At 38.0% G+C, this 23,795-nt stretch overlaps 1 protein-coding gene across 1 annotated transcript; it reads left to right on the top strand.

The window, feature by feature from the left end:
- The first annotated feature begins 827 nt into the window (after positions 1-827).
- Positions 828-16,605, top strand: OCIAD1 (OCIA domain containing 1). Its single transcript, XM_082282627.1, has 8 exons — positions 828-895; positions 2,274-2,358; positions 5,818-5,871; positions 6,355-6,402; positions 9,307-9,436; positions 11,596-11,804; positions 13,173-13,322; positions 16,184-16,605. Exons 1-8 carry the CDS (start codon positions 851-853, stop codon positions 16,219-16,221), a joined length of 759 nt encoding a protein of 252 aa, XP_082138753.1. The 5' UTR covers positions 828-850; the 3' UTR covers positions 16,222-16,605.
- The last annotated feature ends 7,190 nt before the right edge of the window (positions 16,606-23,795 follow it).

Here is a 23,795-nt window from a genome sequence, read left to right as displayed (position 1 = left end):
ATCTCCTCTACAACTTTGATTAGTCCATTTGTCCTAGGCCCTTCACATGTTCACAGCGTTCCTTTTATAGCTCTCTACCAGTTTCAGACATTCACTCTCGAAAACCTTCCCTCTCCTATCTTCAGGCATGGACCCTTTTTTGTACAGCCATCAGAAAGCAGCAATTTAAGCCAAATTCCAGGGTAAAGAGACAATAACTTGCTCTATGAAAGGCTTAAAGGGAGTGGTGCATTCCACAAACAAGTACAGGCATATCAGGATATGGTGAGCTCAAGTCACAGTACTGCTTGTTTACAAGAAAATGCCAAGGCATACATTGCAGTGTCAGAAACACATTTTTATTTTTTTCCTCAACTTCTCCTTATTTATCATAAACTACAAGCACCCACTAAAGCTGCCATTTCCACGGCATTAGCTATAAGCAAGCACACAATTTCCCAGTCTTCCTCCTCAAGACAATCAAAATCAAAATTACCACCAGATCAAAATCAAATCAACTACCAAATTTATACCACTTCCGAGCTCAAGAGTTGCCCACCAGACCCTTGCTTAGTCCTGATTCAGAAAAGCCCTTTTTTTAGGCAACAGAGATCCTTTCCTTTTAGGAAATTCTAGCCACGCATCTTTAGCAATAACAAACCTATGGGTAACGTACCTACAGTTCGAGCTAGGCACGGACAGACAAAATCTTTTTGCTACCCTTTCGCAAGAACACGGCCTGTGCCCGACGCCGGCAGCGCCGCGCCGCCAAGCCAGCCCCGCCGGCCTCGGGCCGCCCCGCGGGAGCCACGGCTGTGCGCACGCGCACTGCGCCCCGCGGCGCCGCGCGCAGTTCCGGGTCACGGCGGCCATGGAGGCCGGGCAGGGACCGGGTCCCGGCGGCGACGCGGCCGAGGTAACTGCGCTGGCTCAGCGGCGCTGCCGCGGGGAAACCTGGCGGGGCTGGGGGCGGCTCTGCGAGGGGCGAGGCGGCGGGCTCGGGCCAGGGAAAGGGGATCCCTGTCAGCCGCTGGGCCGCCCCTGCCCTGAGCTCTCCGCGGGGACGGTGCCCTTGAGGCCTCCCGGGGGTCGGGGAGAGGGGGGGGTCCTGGCAGGAGGTAAGGAGATGTTCATGTCTGACCGTGAGCCAACAATGTGCTCAGGTACCGATGGCATCCTGGCCTGTATCAGGAATGGTGTGGCCTGCAGGACCAGGGAAGTCACCAGCCCCCTGTACTCGGCACGGGTGAGGCCACACCTCAAGTACTGCGTTCAGAATTGGGCTCCTCAATTCAGGAAGGACACTGAAGTGCTGGAGCATGTCCAGAGAAGGGCAACAGAGGTGGTGAAGGGTCTGGAGTACAAGTCCTATGAAGAGGGGCTGTGGGAGCTGGGGGTGTTTAGCCTGGAGAAAAGGAGGCTCGGGGAGCCCTTATCACCCTCTTCAACTGCCTGAAAGGAGGCTGTAGCCCGGTGGGGATCGGCCTCTTCTCCCAGGCAACCAGCGATAGGACAAGAGAGCATAGTATTAAGCTGCGCCAGGGGAGGTTTAGATTGGACATTAGAAGGAATTTCTTCACAGGAAGGGTCATTAGATATTGGAATGGACTGCTCAGGGAGGTTCTGGAGTCACCGTCCATGGCATTGTTTAAGGAAAGATTGGACGTGGCGCTTAGTGCCACTGTCTAGTTGACAAAGTGGTGTTCAGTCCTAGATGATCTCAGAGGTCTTTTCCAACCAATTGATTCCGTGATTCTCTATTCTCGTGGTGCCCATGGCCTTCTCACTGCTGTGCGACTGGCAGCGTGCCCGGCGGCACGGCTCTCACGGCAGGACAGGGTCAGGCACCTCCACACAAGCCTCTCACTCGTTGGCGAAACAGCTGATCAGCTCTCGTTGAATTACATCCCTGTGAACCAACAACACACCCTGTGTCTTTGAAACCCTGAGAAATACCTTAAAAAGGCACTTAATGACCTGTCAGATTTCAGCTATTTGGAAGGCTGGTTGGAGGGACCAAAGCAGGCTTTTCTGAAGTAAAAGGACTGAGCTGAGTTGGGATCTGACTATGCACAAAGTATTTTCTGCTCTCTTGTGATTTTGAGAAGCATTCGATTTTTTTAATGATTTTTCATGTGACATGCATGGACAAAAGGCACTGGTTTCTTAAGTATAGCTGGGTGAAAGAATGGAAACTACAAGGTGTGAAAGCTAGACATTAAGTTTTTTGATTGAAAAATGTCCCCAAACTGTTCTTTTGTCCATTCTTCTCTAATTTATTTCCCTGATGGAAGAGGGAAGTACCTAAGCCTTATGTTCCAACAGAGGAGGAAAGAAGACTCCTCAAGGAATGTGCTGAAGAGAGTTTCCGGTATAGAGGTAAGTTCACTTTGCTGGTAAACTTGGTTACTTTCCTTCCACCTTTAGCTTTTGCTGTTATCTGAGGCATTATGGAGGGCCTGGGTCAGTATAGCACAATGCTGCATTAACAAGCTTCACATGCACTAGAACTGCGTCCCAGCAAATGCTGATCCATGTAGTATTTCCTAAGAGCTTGCAGGGCAGGAGTTTCATAAAAGGTGCAACATGATTTCTAAGTTTCATGCTTTATAACAAGATCTCTTCATATTTTAAGTTAATGTGCTTATTAAAAGTCTGAAAATAGATCTAGTTAAGGAGTCTCATTTATATTACTGGGGAGTTTTTTTGTTTATTATTTCTGCTTTTTAAAAAAATTTTATTGTTATCTTTAGCATGCAAGAATAAAACAGTTTAACTTACAACCATTGCTTTTCACTTTTATTGAGACTTGTGAAGAGAACAATATATAAGTAGTCACTCAGTTCAACTTTTGGGGAAAATTGCTGTGTCTGTGCATAGCCAGATGTTTGGGCATAGTTTCTGTAATCCAAAGGCTCAAGGCATACTTGATTTTGTACACCTGGCCATGGGGTTTGAACAAGCCTTTTGATGTGATTGTTACCTGCTGTTTTATCACACACTAGGAGGTTACTCCTGATGCTGGTGGCTTGGCAAAAACCAGGACGGATGAAGAATTTAGCAGCTGATTTGCTAATTTTAGCACACTGGGGTTCTGATTTCTCATGGAAGCCAGTACTTTCAGGGACAGCTTCTAAGGCATTGTGATTTTGAATTAATGATTCAAAGTTCTGTGTTGTCTTTCTCCATTGGTTTGGCATTCTCCTCATCCACTTTGACACAAATACTTGGAAATCTTCTACATATTTGCTAAAACATAACCATTTTCTGTATAATTTTATAAGTGAAAAGAGGCAGGTCCCTTAGTGGTACAATGATGATTGGTTATGGTTTATTGATAATGTCTCTTCTGAAAGACAAAGAGGGGAGAGTATTGTTGTTCCCGAGCTGTTCTGCTGCTGGGCAATGTAGCTCATTGCCCTGTGCATCTTTATACAGTCACTGAAGAAACAACACGTAGATAGTATTTGGAAGCCCTAAATTAGTTTCTGGAGCCATTTCTCTTTAGGGAGCTACAACAGTAACAGATTTTTTTTTTTTCCAGAGGTTGTGTACTGTGCTGTTATCTCTCTGGGAGAGGCTAAAGTCCATCACTGTTTTCTAGGTCTCCTGTCTTTGCTTCCCTGTTCTGCATACACATACTAAACTGTTGTATTCACTGTATTAAACACATATTGCTTGAACTCCCCTTTGCAAGAGGCTACTTATGTGACTGCCCTGAACTCCTCACCTTGTATTGTGTAAGCTTTTGTTATTCACTGAAATTACTATAAATGTGTGTATTTTCAGTTCGTTTATTCAAATTCCAAGCTGTAGCAAATTTTACTCATTCTTACAGACCCTCTGTGTTTTGACAGTTTCTCTTGACAGCTTCTGCTGCTAGTCATTTCACAATTCAGTTTAATACATGCTTTACTGGAGTTACTAGTTTGTAATCATGTTATCATATAAGTTCTAACACCCTTAAAAATTCACACTACCTACAATCTACAACTGTATCTTTCGCACTTCTAATCTTGCTAACAAAATCAAATCATACTGACATAACTTTTTTCCTATAAAACAATTTTGACTAGGGTACTTATATTACCATCCTTATATGCTGTTGATATACCAGCCTTCCATTATTTTCCCTAGATTTATTTTGTTCCTGAAGCAGAAAAAGTACTTTTCTGCTGATATTTTCTGATTTATTAAGTTTGTTTTGTTGGGGTTTTTTCCTTACAGTTGAATAATTCATATTAATTTTTATGTATGAATCCAGTTTTCATTTATCTAACTACTTCAGGTCACTTACATGCTCACATACTCGTATAACCTGTCTTTGATATCTGGAATATTTGTGTTGGGTCTATAAATAATTTCAAACTTCTAAGAGTTAGACTGATGTCTAACTGTAATAAGTTCTTTTTGAATGTATTTTTCTCAACACATCCACCCTCCCCTTGTTTGTTTTTGGTTTTGGGTTTTTTTTTCTTTTACAATTCAGTTTCAAATCTGTGCTGTCATTCTATAGCTCAGAAAATCTAGAACTGCAAATTTTGGAAAATCTAGGTCTGGAATCTCTAAAAGCATCAGATTTTTAATATCTAATAAGTTGGAAGGTTTTAGTCTCTATTCTGAAGTTTTGCTGTAATCTTGCTTTGAACAAAGGAGCCAATACTTCTTTTTAAAAGTGACATCCAGTCACATTTACCTTGAGATGCTGGTTGGACTCCTTACTAGTTTAGACCTGTCAGGATTTGTGAGGGAACAAACTGTTAATTTGCAAAGTATTCTTTAATACTTTGCTCTCCAAAAATGTGATTTGTCTTCAAATATGAACTTAATTAGCAAACTGTGTGCATCAAAACACTATAAGCATCTAGTGCTGTTGCAAAAATTTCTCTCCTAGATGTCACTGAGCCTTTTTGTAACATCTATATTTTCAGATTTGCATGAAATTAAATTTCATTGTGGCATATCTAAATCTTTAACGTAAATAATTTTAGTCTTCTGTCATGTTTGTTTTTTCATTGTCCCTGTATCTGGTCCTTATGAATAGTTGTACAGTTAATCTTCCCAATATAATAGTTATCATTGCTTGAAAGAAGTATACCTTTTTTTTTTTTTTTGCCATCTTCAAATGCTTCTTGCCACCCAAAGCCTTTCAATATAATAAAAATTGACGTGAACTGTTAGGCTGATTGTGGTAGGCAGTGATGGTCTTCCATAAAGTTGTTTTCTATGCATTCCTGACCCTAACCCCAGGTTGTATAATTTGATCTGTAAGCTACAGAAAAAGTTGCCCTGTTTTTTAATTTGCTGGTGAATAAAGCATTACCTAATTCTAATCAATCTGATTTATAGCTCTATAAGATGTAAACTTTTTCCAAAGTTCTTATGTTAAAACATCAAGAGTTTTGGTTATCAAAAATTTTTAGAGGCACTGGCCTCTTTATAACTTCCTTCTGTCATGAAGAACTGTGTGTGCCTCTCTAGCTTAAAGTTCTGCACCTTGATGCTGTAGCAGTTGTAGCTAGACCTGGAGTCTTGTCTGGAGAGCTTTATTCCATCTGACACCAGCTTTTGTATTTTAGGAAGCATGAAGTATAATGCAGGTTAGATGACTCATTAATTAGTACCACATAATTTGTAGTAGGTCTTAAAAACTGGAATCAAGAATGTTTGATAATTTATATACCGGTTGTTAATTTTATATATATATATATATATATCCTTATATTCTTATACAAATGAGCTTAGGAAGGCATAGCAACTCTCATTTTTGCATATTTTGTTAAATGTGATTAAAAATATTGCAAATTGTATTTTAAGCAGCTTTTTTCTTCTTCACAGCTTTTCCTTTGGCTGCAGTGAGCATGCTTGGTACTAGTTTCTTAATTAGAAAAGGTAAAGTGTAAAAATACGTCCATTTCATTTGGATTTGCTCAGATGAAATATCTTTCTGCTGTTAGGAAAGTTATGATGATAATATAATGTCCAATCTACTTGTAACTAAAGTTCAGACTCTGCAGCTACATGATTTGTAGTTCCTCAACATAAAGAGGGAGCTGAACTTAAAATCAAGTTCATGTGTGTTTTATGTTGTGTGGCAAGTGCAATATCTCACTGATTATGAACCAATATGTTCTCAGTGTGTAATAACTCTGTGATTAAATATGATTAAAGAGATAATTCCTAGATTCTTTAATGTTTTGGGGAATTCAGATGTTAGGATTTTTTTATTTAACATGAAGTGTAAAAGAGTAACCTGCTACCTACAAACATAACTACAGTTGAGGTTTTTCAGCTTAATTCTTAATATCTGATTACATATATCTTACGTAATATCATATATCTTATCTTAATATCTGATTTCATCCTCATTTTCAGGTGTTCTAAGAGATACCTCAAGATTTGGCTCTTTTATTAAAGTTGCATGTAAGTAAAAGCTACATACAAATTCAGCTTGTATTCATGCTCTGTGTTCTGGAGTCTCTTACGCAGATGTAATTCCCCTGAGACTGGCTGGCTAATTCACTGTGACTCAAGTTGGCAGGGACTCATAAAGACCAGAGTCTGAACTTCCTGCTCCTGACAGAACTACCTAAAACTACCCCGTGTGACTAAGAGTGTTTTCTAGATGCTCCTCAAACCCTAACAGGCTTGCTGTGACTTTCTCCCTGGGGAGCCTGTTCCAGTGCCTGACAACCCTCTCAGTGAAGAACCTTTTCCTAATGCCCAGTGTGAACAATTGTTTTAAACTAAAAGAGGAGAGATTTAGATTAGATGTTAGAAAGAAATCCTTTACTGAGGGTGGTGAGGCATTGGACAGGTTGCCAAGAGTAGTTGTGGATGCCTCGTTCCTGGAAGTGTTCATGGCCAGGTTGGATGAGGACCTGAGCAACCAGGCTTAGTGAAGGGTGTCCCTGCTCATGGCAGCAGGGTTGGAACTAGATGATCTTTAAGGTCCCTTTGCAACACAAACCATTTTATGATTCAGTGATTTATTCACCGTCTGAATTTGTACTGTGGATTTTGGACAACTTTTTTTTATAAGGTTTGTATAAAATCGCTTGATAAATGTAACATAATCATTTAAGATAAAAACATTGTAAATAAATACTGTACAACTTCACTTTAAATTACATTGCCAGAATACGCCCACCCCGCCCTTCCTAATTTGAAGGTCTTTATTCATGTATCTCATGTGTCCCATTCAGGCTATTTTAATTACCTTTTCTTTCCCTGGACATTATGTACGTACAATTGTAGGAAAACAGCAATTTCATGTGAATGATTTTTGGATTAAATATAATCAAAAATAAATTATTAACTTAATAAATTAACCTTTTCAATGTAATACAGGACAGTAAAACAGGAAGTTGCCATCTTGCCAATCTGTGCAGATAAAGCCAGTTTACTTCAGTGGGAAGAGGGTAAACCCTATGATTTGTGGTCAAGGAAGTGTTGCTTGAGCAGATAAATGAATGTGAGAGACTAGGGCCCCCAGTTGTTTATGCTAAATTTTGGTTACTTTCTTTGAACACCAAACAATGGTATAACAAACATTTCTAATAAATAATAGAACTGCTATTTCCCCAATCACTCCTACACATAAGGGCCACATTCTTCTTATTTAATAGAGCTAATTTATTGAATTCAGGGGAAAAAATAAGGTGCAGCTGGGCTGGCCAGGATGTTCTGCCTGTAGGAATTACTATACTTTTCTCAGTAGTTTTCTCGGTACTCAGACCTATTTACTGAAACTTCTAGTTAGTCATGGCTGATTCACTACATTGACAGCATCCCCTTCAACATAGCAGAGAGCTATTGGTCCTCTCTCTGACAAAGAAGGAGAAGATTCATATGCCTGTATGTCTTCATGTTAGTTTGCAGTGGGACCTGGCCATATCTAATCAGCTTCTCTAAGATCTTGTCACAGTGAATGTAGAAGCAAAGAACAATAATATGTAATTTACTGTGCTAACTTAGAAAATGTGGATTGTCTGGCTGTTAGTTCTGTAATAAAATAAACCAAATACTTTAGCCAATAATTACTTTGAGTGAAACATCTTCCAGAGGGATACTTCCCCTTTTCTTGACTAGAAGGCCTCAAGCAAAAAGACTTTCTCTTTTTCTCTTAATCTCTTTTTCTGTTAAGCTTTATTTTGCTAAATACGTAGTTTTAATTCTTCTTAGGCTGATTTAAGGGCTTGTAATTTTTCTCTTTGCACATACTTACTGTATTTGAGATGCTTGGGGTTTTTTAACCTACTAAACACCTAAACCATTATATTCTTCATTTGTAAACTTCACTCATAGTTGTGGCTGTTCTTCTTTATTCCCTTCGAAAAGGACTTTTACCCTTCTTTTGAAAATAAGACATTAGAACAGGAATCACAATTTCAGTACCAGTACAGCAGGCTAGGGTAAAATCCCCTTTTATAGTGATTCCCAGACAATGTAATCTATAGCTGAGAACAGCAGGTGATTAATGTTACTGGTAATTAACTCCTTCCTGACTTAAAGATAATCAAGACTCTTAGTCTTTCTATTTAGGAAATATTCACTGCACATGAAAGAAGGGTCTAATCATTTTCTCCTACAAAGTCGACAACAAAACTGTTAATTCCACAGAATCCGTCATACTCCACTGAGCCACTCATAAAACTTGAAGGAGCCAGTTGATGGAAATCATAAGTCTTAAGCCCAGAAAGAACTATCTTGATAATTTATTCTTATGTCCTGTGCAGCAGATGGAAAGAGCTCATGCACTAAATTGAAAGTGTTTGCCTAGTGAGTGCAAGGGTTCAGCCAATTTAGTTGTTTGCCCTCTGGCAGCCAAATCACAGAATGCTTTTCAGAAGATACTGAGTCTAATGCTAAGTTTATTTAGACCCCTCTTCATACTAGTGAAAGCCTTTTCAGGATCCGACTGTTCTGATGGATTAAATTAGCAGAATTTACTGCCTGTATTTATTTCTGACTGGTTTTTCATCTTTGGTAGTTAATTGTGATTTCTGCATCTTGAGAAAAAACGATGCAATTATTTTTCTTTTTTTGGTCACCTTTAATTCATCAAGTACTAGCTGAAATCATCTGATGTTCACACCATGTCTAAATCATTACTTTATGTCTCTGTTCAGCTGTTGCATTTGGTTTTAGTACCCTTTGTCTGCAGAAGAAGCAGAGATGATTACTGCATGTTTTTGGTTTAGATCTAAACTCGTTTTCTTTCTTTTATTCAAGATACTACATGATTTATTTGAAATTATTATTTTCAAACTATGTTGAATGTTATAGTGCAGCATATAAAACCCATCTCTTTTTCTTTTTAAAAAGTTGCTGGAATGTGTGGATACCTGGCTGGAAAGATATCCTACTTGCCAATCTGTAGCGAGAAATTTAAGAAACTGAAGGATTCCCCGATAGGAGATGTTCTACGACAAGCTCAGAGACATAGTTCACCTAAGTAAGAATTTAATTATCTTTTAAATTTATAACGTATTCTTGAATAGGGTATTTTAAACACTAACAGATCAATACAACTTTTGCAGCTTTCAAACACCTTCAGAGCTGCACATTTCCTCATTCCCCATTACCTCAAATCTACCCCTTTCAGGAATCTGTATTCATATCAGTTGACAAGCTATAAAATATGTATTTTGAGCTCTTTACATACAACTGATTAAAGAGTAGAAAAAGAAACATTTTACTTAGCAAACTGTATTCCTTGTAAAATTAAGAGTGTTTTCCATGAAATTTGCTTACAGAAGCGTGACAGTACAAGTTGCCTCCTTAGTTTAGAAGTAAACTAAATTAACTGAAATAAAATAGTGTAACATTCTGGAAGTTTTTCCCATGGTTTAGTTTGATTGAAGTAGGAAAAGGGTGGAAATGATTTCAGTGTTTATCAAAGGAAAGAGCTCAGTAAACAATATCAGTGCAGGAAGAAGTATGGTGGTCAAACTTACTGCTGTTTGTTTAAATCCCTTACATCTGTAACAGCATTATGCTGTACATATGAGAAAGTCATCAGGTTCTTAAAACTATTTCCTGTTTTCTTCCAGAATGTTTTCTACTTCAACTGGTTTTTAATTGCAAGCTGCTTTCAGAATATGTCACTTAAACCCTTGATTCAAAACTGGGAGAATAGTGTTTGGATAGTGAGTCGTAGTCTTCCTATGTATGTGCTGAGATTTGTTAAATGTTTATAAAGATTTGCTTGAATTCTTAGTTACATTATAAATTCAGATTTATGACAGTTTATATTTTGTCTGCAAGATTTACCTTTATTCTGAAATGTTTATGGTTTTATGACATCAAACATAATTTTAGGAATTACCACTTCATGCACTTACTGTATAGAATCAGCTGAATTGGAGTTGGACTTGCCACTTCACCCCCCTCCAGTTTCTAATACGAAATTATCATGCTCATTAACTGTGTTTACATGAGAACTTGTTTAAGTACCATCATCTGCCACACCAATAAATTCCTTCAACCATTAATGGCCCATTTGTATCTGTAAAGTTTTATTTCCTAAGTGATAAATTCCTTTTTCTTGGTTGAATGAATAATTTAAATTAATTTCAATTGCATTATTACCCATACAGGCTACCCTTTTAAACCAGCAACAGAAATCATTACACTTTCCTGGGCATTGTATGTCTACTAATTAATGTATTTTGGTAATTTGATTTGCAGTTAAAAATTCGCAGAGAGCTAAGAGATTAGGTAGTTCTTAAAGCTGTGTTTGCATATATTTTAAAAACATAATTAGGGAATAAAATGGCTTTGCTCTGTATGTTTATTATGACAATTAAAGACTAATTGCAAATGTTTTTCATAGGAAACTAAAAGTACAGCTAAGCAGAAATTAAAAGTAAAATATTAATAAATACTCTAGAGATGTTCTAGTGGCACCAAGTGGTGGCATTCCTGATAGAAGGACATGTTGTGTAGTGGCTTGCATGGCCATTCTAAGAATATAATGAATACTTTAAAATATCTGGCACCATTTTCCAGAATATTCTTTATATGATACTACCTTCCCCTCTCAAGAGAAAATTCGTTAATATTTTTGCAGAATTCAGCAACCTGATTAATTTTCATAATTTAATTCCCCCAAGATAGCTGTTTGTTCTCCTTCTGCTGTTCAGTACTGATCAATTACAGCACCTTCTAATGATGAAGGGTTTTAAATATCAAATTCTTCCTAAGAGGCTTTTAAAATTAACTATAGTTCATACTACCACTAGTTACATGGGCACACCCTGTACTATTTGTGTCTGATGTGGGGTGTTTTTTTCTGAAGATTCCTTGGGAAAAAGGATTGTAACTTTAGTCTTGTAAAGTGCAATAGGTTTTGTCTCCTCTTCTGGAGGTATGAGCTAATATTCTTTGAGGAAGGGAAGAATGTTGGGGAAGAGACTACAGAAATCTTTGCAATGTACAGAAAATACCCAAAACATCCCAAAATTTTTTTAAGATGATGATTCAGTTGGAAACTAAACTTCTCTTCTTAAAATGAAAGAACATTTTCTTGAATTGCAAGTATTGTTAACTCTTACAGTTCCATTTTTAACTTTAGTACTTCTGTATTTAATATTTAGTTGTATTCTTTTCCAGCCGTTCCAGTCGGAAATCTGAATTTTCAGACATACCTTCTCAGTCATTTACTGAGTCATCATCTTCAAGAGCTGGATTCCCACTTTCTTCTAGCTATTCAGATGATTACAGCTCAACAGATAGAGGTCTCTCAAGTTATGAACCTATTCCATTCAGTGCTTCCCTGAACGAATCTTCACCTACAGGAATTACTGATTACACTGTTCAAGGTGAGTCTTAGTATTTAGCAGTTTGTACTGCAAAGACTCTTGCCTTTCTTTTAGATACTGCTCTTACTAAACTATGTATTTTCACCCTATGCAAACACACATGGCACAATATAGTGGTTTTGAGTGAAAGAGCTTGAAGAATTACTAGAATTGTTTTTACACAGAAGATGAATATAAATTTTATTTTGTGTTCTAACTGTAAACTAAATTCAGGGTTTTCTGGCTCTAATTGCAAGTAAAGATCCTGAATTAACTTACAAGATGTTATCTGTCGTGGAACTAAAGCTGCAAAAAACCTCAGCCTGACTGAAAGTTCTCTTTGATTGAAAGAAGGGAGAATATGCCATGCCTTCACTCTACTGAATAAACCACAGCCTACAAATTGCCTGTGGCCATTTCAAGATGATTGCAGTTCCACCATCCGTGGGGGTGTAGCTGCATACTGCTGTAACTCTGGGACATTAAACTTTTTTTAAAGTTTTTTCATAATGTGACAAACATTTATGTCTCTGGGGAACTGAATGTATATTGTGTTCTATCCGCCAACAGCCTGATTTTCTCATAGAGAACTAAAATGGGTTTCAGGTACCATGCTGCTGTTCCCCTCCTTCCAGTATGAACTGTCCTCAGCTATTGCAGGGGAAACACAGGATTCTGAATTGAGGTGTCTCTGATACACAAAGGAGGAAGTTACTGTCAAATGCAAAGTTTTGTACTTTGAATTAGTTTGGATTTTTCAACTTCTTTATGAAAAATGTTTTATTTCACTAAAAAAGCCCTTTCATGAAACTTGGTTATAATTATGTGAAAGTATCAGATGTAAATGTGTCAAGAAAATTGTTACTGCATTTCATCATAAATATCAGTAGTTGGTAAAATTATATATCCAATATTCTGCATTTTAAATATAGATAAAAGGATCAAATGTTCAGCAGGCAACATGTGATAGATATTGTCCTAATTCTTTGTAAACAAAATTTAAAGCCCTAATGCAAACCCTTGAGCTTCATCTAGATTTCTCTTCAGAAATCATATATATCTCAAATGTATAATTATCATAAATTTTAGATAAAGGGACCAGAACTATTTTAGCCATCAACTCGCACATGGTAGTTAGATTTTCTTACGGTAAAATGAAGAAAATTAATTAGCTGCCAGTGTTTCAAAACAGTTTGACAAAATGGAAAGGATACAAGGAATGGACTACTTGAAGACCATATACACTCACTGTTGTATTTAGAATTTCAGCTGTCATGATCCTTTTCATTTGGGATTAAGCAGTAATTAACTGTTATTCTATAACATGTTGAAGCCAAATTTTGGTGCGTTATGCCATCTTTAGTATTTTTCTGTTTGTTTTGTTTTCAGAACCTGCTCCAGTTCCAGAAGAAAGTCGTAAAAAAAAAGGCATCACATATGAGGAATTAAGGAATAAACACAGAGGAACATATGATGTAATGGTACCACCAAAGGCAGAAACTCCAAGCAAGCTTCCACAGGAAAAACCAGCTAAGGAAGGTAATATTCTGATTTACAGAAATACTTGCTAAATTCAAATATTTGCCATAATGTTAAAAATGATCGCAACACAAAGCTTAATTCTGCATACCTTTAAAGCAATTTATATTTAGAGTATCTGTAGGTATCTCATATGTGATACATACTGTCTGTAGTTTCCTATTTCAGATTAATTATTTTTTCAAAAATTTAGGTCATCCAATAGAAAATAATAATTCCTTTTCTCTAGCCATATTGCTTGGTGCCAGACTGAAAAGCTTGTAAGTTTTTGCTTCATTGAGTATATTGAGAAACCTCTTTCAACAAAGAAGTCTCAGAGCTATACCAAAGAGTTTTAGCTATGGGAAGGGGGTGTGTGTTTTAGATAGCATTGTTCTCTCAAAATAGAGCACATGGTTGATGGTTTGAAGGGGAGGGTATTTATTTGTATGAATTGTTTCATGTGAAATTAGTGGATTTCTATAGAGGCATTGTTTGTAGAGGTTCATTTTCTACATTAAAACCCAGAGGAAGGAAACGGTATTTGGCAGCAATATTGAGATTTGTTTTCACAGTGAAAAAGAAAACTTTACAGAGCAAAATAAGAATGCAATGTCCTGAAGAATAAGACACCATTCAGACAACTTTTCTGACTCAATCAATTTTTTGAAAAGGAGACACAGAAGCAATTAATAATTGCTTGTTCTAGAACTTTTTAAATTTAATGTGGCATCTGTAAAATGATTGTAGCAAGAGGAATGTTTTACCATTTAACACAGTGATGGACCAGTCACCTTGAATTGTTTGGGTTTGTGTGCACTGCTCAGTCTTGTCAGCCATGTTGCAACAAGACTTTTAGGAATAGCTGTTGTCTCCTATTAGGCATAACAGGTGGTAGTAAGTATAGAAGAGTGTATTAAAGCAAAAAGTTCTGAAGTGGTAATATCAAGCTTTGGAAGAGTGTTGCTTAAGAGTGTCAGTCTCTTTGATGCTTGTGAATTACTTTCTGCAGATCATCTATCTTTGGACAGATCTGCAGTCTTGAAAGAAAATTTATAAACAATTTTTGTGTAATGATTTTTATCTGTTACTTCAAGGATAAAAGGCTTTCGTTTATCATGTGATTGTGCCAAAGGAGACATGAAAAAATTATTGAAGCTGTGGTTTCAGATTGCTTTTAAATTCTGTCGGCTGACACTTCATGGCTTTAGAGAATGCTTCTTTTTCAAGATACTTCTCCACAAATAGCCTGGAAATGTCACTTGAAAACCATACACAGAAATGCTAAGCAGCATTCTGAAAACCTTGCCATATTCCATGGCAAATGTTGCAGCTGTGAAATGAGAATGTGCATTTGTTACTTTATTTTTAGTTACTTGAGGTATATAAAAGATCTCTATAAAATGTTGATCAAATATTGCATTCTTCTATTATATTTCTGTGTTCCGCTTGAAGGCTGTACCTGGGCTTTGAGAATAAAACTGAGCAGTGCATGAGATTTGTAAACAGACTTTTTAAAGTATCTCTTGACTTCTTAAAGTATTTCTTTGCATTTTTAGGGAAAAGTAGTAAGGAGGGAATACAGAAGTTAAGGAATGGTTTACACGTGCAAGTACATTTAAATCTGCAGGTCAGGGATTACACTGATGTTGTGGGCTAAGATCCGATTTAGCTTCTTGTATCATACTGGACATGTTAGTTGCTGTGTGCCTGTTCATACTTTCTCAGTCACTACCCCTTGGTTCATCCTCTTACCTCTGGGTCCCAGACTCCCAAATAGGAGATGGTAATTTCTGCCCTCCCTTGCAAGGACAGAAGGGAAACCAAACTATGTTTAAACCAGCTTTAAGCAATCCCTAACTTCCATCTGCCGGTGCCTTCTCCCTTCCTTGCCACGGCACAAATATGTGCATCTGCATAGTGATCTAGACTGGCCCATTTCCCAGGGAATGAGTGCGGCCTGTTCAGCTGCCATGGTTAATAGAAATGGAAATCAAATCATACTTTGAAAGAGCTTCTCATTGTGTCTCACTGCAATATCAGTCGCTCCAAAGAGAGGCAGGGCATTATGCTCAGTTTGCTGATAGCTCACTGAGACAAGGACCAGGCATTTTGCTCTATTCCACTTGTTCTGTTGCATAGTTACTAAGAAACAGTGAGCTTAGTAATAAACTTGCAAGTGGATTTATAAAGGGGTGCCTGACTAGTGTCAGCATTTCTACTGGATCAAGTAGACCATCCTTAACAGTTTCAGTGATGGCAGTCAATTACAGAGGACTTTGCAGCTCACTTTCAAGAGAGCCTGTTTTCACTTTCTGGTTGTTGTTCACTTACAGTGACACACTTCTGTACGAGGCCATTAGACCAGTACCCAGGTTTTTTTCCTCTCTGACTCACTCCTATGCTAAAAGAAGCTGCCAAATAATAATGGCTGAGCAGTTTCCTAGTAGGGATTACCGATTTCTGTTTGTTTGTCTTTGAATGTTTCGAACTATCCTGAATCCATCCAACTGTGCACATAACCAGATTATGTAGCCTCATTATTTATTGTAACATTCCTTGCCTGTTTCCTCCAATTGTCTTTGTTTCATCTACATGTTACATTTGTTTCAAAGTAATTACAAATTCTGTAGAGCAGGAATTAGCACAGTAGGCCTCCTGACTGACTATTAATTCATTAAGGTAAAATGATTAACAAACTCTTCTCCCCATTTATTCAAAAGTAGCTTTAATTAGATGTCTGTTGTTCTGTGACTGACACTCCCCTAATGCACCACTTCAGATGACAGTGCACTTCATTATATTTTTTGGTGCTTATATGATAAACTTTTGCAGTTAAACTATCATGTGACTATTTTTGTTTTTTCTTTTGTTTTCTTTAGTTAAAGTAAATAAATATGGAGATACCTGGGACGAGTAAGAGCCAAATGAAGAACTGAAGAAAATTACCTCCTGCCAGCTAACTTGAACTTCATCTAGATTAGTCATGAGTATCTCACCTTTGGTATGCTCTGCCAGACACAGCTATTAATAAATGAGGAGAAAATCCTGACTTGCCAGAAGATTAAAAGATGTATTTATGCTTAATTTTAAAAAATTTTGCATAAATGGAATACAAGGCTATTGTGAGGTGTTATGACTATAAACCATTTGTGCTGTTGTTTAAGAATGAAAAGGGTAACTGGTAATATGAACGTATAGCGTAAGGTAAAAATACATGTAAATAAATGCAATCCCATGTGTTGAGAAGGGAAGAATCTTCTCAAATTTCAAGACTTGCATTAAAAGTTACCTGTAGAACTTACCTCTGACTTTGTTTTGTCTGAAAGTGATATTCTGGGAACTTAAAATTGTTGTCATACTTGGTTTGTAATGTCAGGAATACTACTAAACTATTGAGGGGAAAAGGGCTGAGGAGCTGAGCCAGACACAGAAGTAACCATAACTTTTTCAAAACTGTTTCATAGTGCTAGCTGTATTTTTAGACTGATACTCTGACTTGCCCACAACAGGTTTCTAAAGACAGTCATTTCTGAAGGAAATAATTGAATTAAATTGCAGGTATTGAAAATAGCTACATTTAAGTGCAGAAGGCTAAACCTGACAAACTTTGGTAAAACCTTGCATGATATATTGACTGTTAATGTTAGGCTCTGTATATTTCACTGTATTTCTCAAATTTTGCAAGTCATGACAAAACCATCATTTATGGAGAAGATATCCCAATCAATGGAACATTTTATTATTATTGCCTGTGAGAAAAGAGCTACATTGGCAAAACTGAAGAGTATTTCCTGGTGTTTGCATCACCTGCTCTGTCTCAATCAAAATGTTGCCTTCACTTAGGGATTTTCATGTTCTCGCGTGTGCAGTTTCATCTCACAGCATTGTGTTTATTTGGAAGTTTGGGCGATACGGGAGCAAAAACCATGATGAAGTTGATAGCACATGCTGGAGCTGAAAAACAACATGCCTACCAAGGGGGGAAAGAGGAGGATGCCTAAGGAGCCAAATGCTACTTAAAATAATCAGAACAGGAAGATTGCTTTCAGAAAAGCTGATCTAAAAACAAAATGTGCTAATTGGATAATCTTGAAGTTGTATCAGAAATTTACCTTGTAGAGAATGCTTCTTATGGCTGTGATGAGTGAACTCTGAAAATACAGTCTGCCAGAATTGCATTGCTGTGGTTTTCAGTGTGCTATTCCAAAGCTGATTAGCTTTATCATGAAAATATTCACAGAGTTTCTTAGTTGTAAGTTATGCAAGTAACAGGAGGCAGAAGATTGAGAGGATAATAATAGAGCATATTCCTATGATGGTGCCTTCCTGTAAAGTGTCTTGCCTCACATTAATATTTTTGGGTGGACAAGCACAGTGTTTTAAATAAATTGTATTATAATTTTTCTTCCTTTGTTAGAGGAGAAAATAAAAGGCATGTCAATTAATGTTGTTCTGCTTGAGGTAACACTGTGTATAGATAGCATTTTTAGATTGAATATAACCCATTCATTCTGTTGCATCTAGTTACTGTCCCTCAGAGGACATACTTTTTTTGTACTTGAACAAGTTTGGTTTGCTATCAATCAATTTTAAATTCTTTGGATTTCACATCCTTAATACATATTAAATGCAGGAGAGTTCACAAACATTGCTGTTAATTTAGTAGGGTACTGGGAACTGATGTTTTGTCAGAGTTGGATCACATTTAGTTTGCTGTGATAATGTGTATGTTGAGCCCCTGATTCACTAAACAGCCATGGGAATTCAATCTTCTTCCTTCTCTTTTCCTGCATATCTTCCATTAGTACCCCCTTGTTTCAGAGTGGGCCTTTACAGTCTCATGGTTTCATAGCAGCTCCCCAGTCACCCATGAGTAGCTTGCTCATATTGCACTGCCATGACTTTTAGGAATTTTTAACTGAATCCAAGTGTCCTGGAGCTGACAGCAGGGTTACGGTTGCTGGAAGCAATGTGACTAGATGTACAGAACAGTGGTGTTAAAAAATACTTAAAGTTTTCCTATGGGCCATCATACCTGTATATTTGTCAATAACTGAGAATTAACCCAATGTTTATTGTAAAGCTAAGTAAATTTTTTCTTCTTCCTCAAATTAAAAATAACATTTAAAACCCCCTCTTATACCATAAGTTAAGCACCAGGAGTCTGAATGCTTCATTATGAACATTTCTAAAAAAACCCTATAAAATAATTGTTTTCACAATTTCTTAAAAATAAGCAGGCCAGTTTAAGGAGCTGGTAGCATTATCCCCAAGTTAGTTGTTACTAATGTGCATGAACAGAGAGAAGAGGGTTGCAAAAATCTGCCTCAGCTCTTTTATAGCTGGTAAAGCTACCAAAAATCCTGGTCCTGAATGTTTCTGTATTTCCCCAAATTAGTAGGCATGTTTAGAGCCCCAAGTAGGTACTAATCTGACCTTTCCAGGGTTTTTTCTCTACTAAAGTTGTTTGGAACACAGCTATGTGGAATAGAAAAGTGTAAATGAAAAGTGATTTGATTTGATTAATGAAAGCTAAGCAGATTTGCAGAAACCTGGGGAAATCATTAATATTCCAGACTGAACCCACAACTTTCTTGCCTCCTTGCGATTCAAGAAGAAATCCTCACTTGTCTACTGTTTGCTGGAAGCTAAAAGACCTGTTTGTTCTCTCATGGGGGACTCTTGTTTGTGGCCCTGAGTGAGGACCTTGCCCATCTGCAGGAGGCAGGTCCAGCTCAGTTCCTTGGCTCCCGTAAACACACCAGACCTGCCATAAGAAGGCTTTACTTGCAGCTTCCTGACTCACAACCAGAACAAGTTCTCTGTAATCTCTTACATGAAAGAGGAGGTCCAAAAATACTGTTTTACTTTTTGCAATTTAGTTGCCTATGTTTGTAGAAATCCACAAATCCTTGGGTTTTAATCTCAAAGTAACAAATGGGACAATTTGCATCCTGTTACCATTTCAGACCCTTGCCCTGGGTTTGTGCTAATTCAGCAAAGCCAGGGCAGGCTTGGACACACATATACCTCGAGTTTATACTTTCAAGTATTTTTTTGGGTGATGTCAGAACTGGACATGAACCATCAGCACCGTACAAAAGTTTTGAGGCATCTTTGAATACCTGCATTAGAACCTAAAACCGGAACCTTGGCCAGGGTACAGATTTCCAGCTCACAAGACTATCAAGCATATTATTCTTTCTTTCCAAATAATGAGGGAAATGAGCAACTAGTATTTTCATTTAACTTAAGTCAAGCAGTATAGCAAAGCCAGAAATGTGTAGCTGTTTGGGTTATAAGATATGCTGAAAAATAAACAGGTTCTTGTATCTAACAGCACTGAGAGAGCTGCCAGAGAGTAGATGATAATCCTTGGGAACATAATTAGTATGTATTTACTTCAGATAATTGAAAAAAGTATAAAAGAATCAGTCAGTAGCAGTCATGATTTAAAGTATCTGTTTCTGGTTTTTCTCTTTAATACTAACAAATACCAGGTACTATGCTACTTATATATCAGTGTTTTAATACTTCCTGCTTGTTTACTTATTTTTATTAAGTTGCTGCTAATTTTTTGATGGAGCAATACAAAATTTCCTGAGATTTTAAGATGCATGGCAGAATGGTAATACATAGTTTCAACCTAAGGTCATGTGTTCTCTCTAGCAGAAGCATATCTTTGCAAAACTAAAAAGCAAGAGACTGGTATGAGGTACTTTCATAATGTGATGCTGCAGTAAACAAAGGATGTATGATAAAGACACTGCACGATCATCTGATGCAATGGATATTCAATGAAATACAATTTTCACTTATCCTTGAAAGGAGAAAAATTTTAAGACAGAAGGAGAAATAGAGAGTTAGATTTCCTGTGCCAAAACTTGAAGTAAATTATTCAGAACAAAAAATTCATAATGTATAACCTTTGTGTTGCTGTTTTTCCAGTTGCTCATGTAGGACTCCATTTTCAGGATATGAGATCTTGCATGGACAGCTTCTAAACCCTGAAATTTTCAATTCATTCCTTACACAGAATGATACACATTCTTTTCTACTCCCACTAACCCATAGAGGAAGCACATTTCATGCATTAAATTTTTTTTTTTAATTATGAAGCTAAAATTAGTTTCTATATAAATATAATGCCAAAATAAATACTTTTGCTTGGCCTAATTCTGTACTTTAAATACAATTGTTAATCTTAACTATTTTAGGATATCTAATATTTTAAAACAGGGCAACAGATGCAAGTAAGGGTGAATTTGGTTGCGGTAGCTGATACCTAAACATCAATGATGGATTATTAACAATGTCAAAATAATTTTTAGCTATGGTAAGTAGAAAACATTTCTGCTGGTACAGTGTCATGGAGTCAGTGCACATGGCTGTGTGTTTGCGTTGAGGAGCGAAGTGTGGTTTTTAGGGTCCCCTGAAGACTTCAGGAAGTTCACTACTCCTCCACACGGCAGAGAATGCGCAGCTGCCAGCCCGCTCCGAAGCTGCCCTGTGGCCGGGAGCCGCGGGCGAGCGGGAGCCCTGCGGGCCGCGCCAGCTCCCGCTGTGCCGGGAGCAGCGGAGCGGCGCGGAACCGGAGAAGCCGGGCTGCTGGAGCTGCTCTGACCAGCGGCGGCCGCCGGCCACAGCTGGCAGCTGTGCTGCACGAGACACGGGCAGGCTCCGTGCCTGGCACGGCTCAGAGCAGCGCCTGAGCCTACGACGATCTACTGCATCTGTGGAGCTAAGCAGCAGAATGGGAGTGAGTAAATGGCAAGCGTTTGCTGCTGGAAAAGGTTTCCGATTTGTATTTTGAAGTATTACAGATGTGACTGTAGAATGAAGTAAGCTTGGGCATGTCCAGCCCAGCCCTGGCAGACCTCAGCCTCCAGCTGGCTGTGTGAAGGACAGGTTTAAAATGTGTCTTTGGGAGGAAGTACTAAAGATCTTTCTTGCTCTGAAATACCTGAGCTTGCTGATGTGCCTGAGCACAGGCTGCAGAATGTTCAAAATGCACACAGGTGAGAAGAAACATTTACAAGTTCAGGTAAGTGGGGTTTTTCTAGGCAAGAAGTCGGAAGTGCCCTTGCTCTCAATCAATCTGTATGCCAAAGACAATGGGAAAAGCACCCATTACCACCCTTAGTTCTTTTTCACCCTTCATCTGCAGAGAAAGTCACTATACTGTAATAAAAATAATTTAAAGGTGTGTTCAGGAATCTTGGAACTTGTGCTCTCTGCACATGAAGATGTTTCAGTATCCATTTATAGGTATGAGACACCTGGGGTTTAGTTCATTTGGCAAGGCTCTTAACTTGGTTTTTCAATAGCTGTAAGAACATAAGAATTGCCATAATGGTCACCCTGTCTCCCACACTGGCTAGTGACCCTTCTAGAAGGAGATCCTTCACTGGTGCACCCTCTTGTCCTCCCCTGATCACAGCTGAGAAATTTCGTGACACAAAGGTTGCATTTGGATCATGCAAATGCAGGTGTTTTGCAGCCACCAAGTCTCTGTGTAGGTCATGTCTCTTGAAGCTGTTTTGTTTGCTTCTACCGTATCCTGTGGCAAGAATCCCCCTGATGGAATTGTGCTGTTTAAATCTGATTTCACTGAGTGCCAATGAGTTTTGATTTTAGAAAAACAGCAATTACTTACTCCCTATTCATCTGTCACACTTTTACAGACACAGTATTCCTCACCTTGAGATGTTTTCAGCCTGGAAAGTGAGTTACCTAATCTCTCGTGAACCACTTTGTATTTCTGATCATTCTTTTTTATTTTAATTTTTCTTTCTCCTGTTTCTGTCTCTGTGTTGTACAATTTCTGAGATGCACTGGAAGCACCATAATATTCAAAATGAGGGCATGCCATAGAATTGCTCTGTAGTCTAAGTTTTCCCTAATTTTTTCCTGGGAATTGTTAATGTTCTGCTTGCCTTTTGGCTGTCATGGACCACTGATCCTATGTCTTGCAACTATGCAAAATGACTCTCAGGTCCCTGTACTGAAAAAGTCAGAGTAATTTAAAACCAACTGTGTGATGCATTTAGTATTTTTCTGCATAACTATGAAGCTTATTAGTCAGCCTCCCACATGAAGATTTTTTTCCTAGCTCTGTAGTTTTGTCATCAGGAAACACTTGTGTTTTCCTTTGTCAGATTATCTGTTGATATGTTGACCAGATGCCCCCTAACATGTCCCCAAAAGCTCTCTGAGGTCTTCTAGATTTTAAACTGGCCTTGAGAAGAGTCTCATTTATTTCCTGGGGAACCTTATTTTTTTGAGGTACTTACTAGGAAAATAACCCCAAACAAACAAAACAGAAAGCCCTCCACACCCATACAAAGTACAAGTGGCTTAGTCTCTCAAGGATGTGGAGCTACTGCAATATTGATGTCAGAAGTTGGATTCCTTTCTTTTTGTCCTCTCAAATGGAATTTTTGTGTGTGATGCCAAAAACAAGTTGGGTGAGTGGGACAAATTACCAGCAGCACTTTCACTGGTAGAAATAGTCATTAGGAAGAGGCTCCTGCTCCCAAGATAGCGTTGCTGCCATTTTGTATTTCCTGCTGGCCTGGTCCAGCATGCTCCTGTTGTAAATCCTGCCCCAGAACCTGCTCTCTTCTTACCAGTTCACTCCAGAGCTCTCCCCTCCTATTACTTGTTGTTGCATAGCATGCCCTATTCTCCCATTCTTCTCTAACAATAAAATAAGCCCCAAATCTTGTTTTTGATAGAGATTTATAAAAACCTGGATAGTGAGCTTTCATGTCCCTTTCATTCCCAGTTTTAAAAAATAATTACAGACCAGCTGGCTTACCTAGAGTCCACCTACTAAGGATTTAAACAGGAATGTGCTGTTTTCAACCTGCTTTCTCTTCTAAAACACAATATTTTTTTTTAATTTGATGTGAATACCATATTTGTAAAAGGATTGCAAACAGCTAATACAAAAGTCCCCAAAGATACTGCAGTTGTTTGAGGTTAATGTCACTATAGCTTTCTTCTTGCACCCTTTTTCTAGTCATAATTTCATAAAGTGCATAGAGGCTTCCATACAGCTATTCACTCTGTATATCACAGCTGAAGGAGGTATTTTGTTTCCTGATTTTAACATGTATGTGGACTTCAACTAAGCTGTGATATGCCTAAGCACACAGTTCAACTCCCTTGTCTCTGGGTGAAGAAAACAAGTTCAACTTTCCAGATACAAATGATTCACAGGAAGCTGTGTAAGTTCATTGGCTTTTTTAGCCTTTTTGTAACATCTTCTGCCAAAAGGAAATGTACAGCCTATTATCAGTGTAAGAAAACATTAAGAAAAGTTTAGTTTACCTTTGCAAGGTCAACTGTTTTTCCTCCTGGAGATCTCTTCCCCTCTTATTAAAGAAGCAACTGATTACCTCAAATCTTTCCCTATTTTTTTCATTGGTCACCCCTAAATTCAATGCATTCAACTTCTGCTTCAATTAAAAATAAGTTGTTTAACCT

Source organism: Coloeus monedula, assembly GCF_965178545.1.
Source record: "Coloeus monedula genome assembly, chromosome: 5".
Taxonomy (NCBI): Eukaryota; Metazoa; Chordata; class Aves; order Passeriformes; family Corvidae; genus Coloeus; species Coloeus monedula.
Note: the sequence above shows the minus strand (reverse complement) of the source record. Positions and strands in the feature narration are given on the sequence as shown.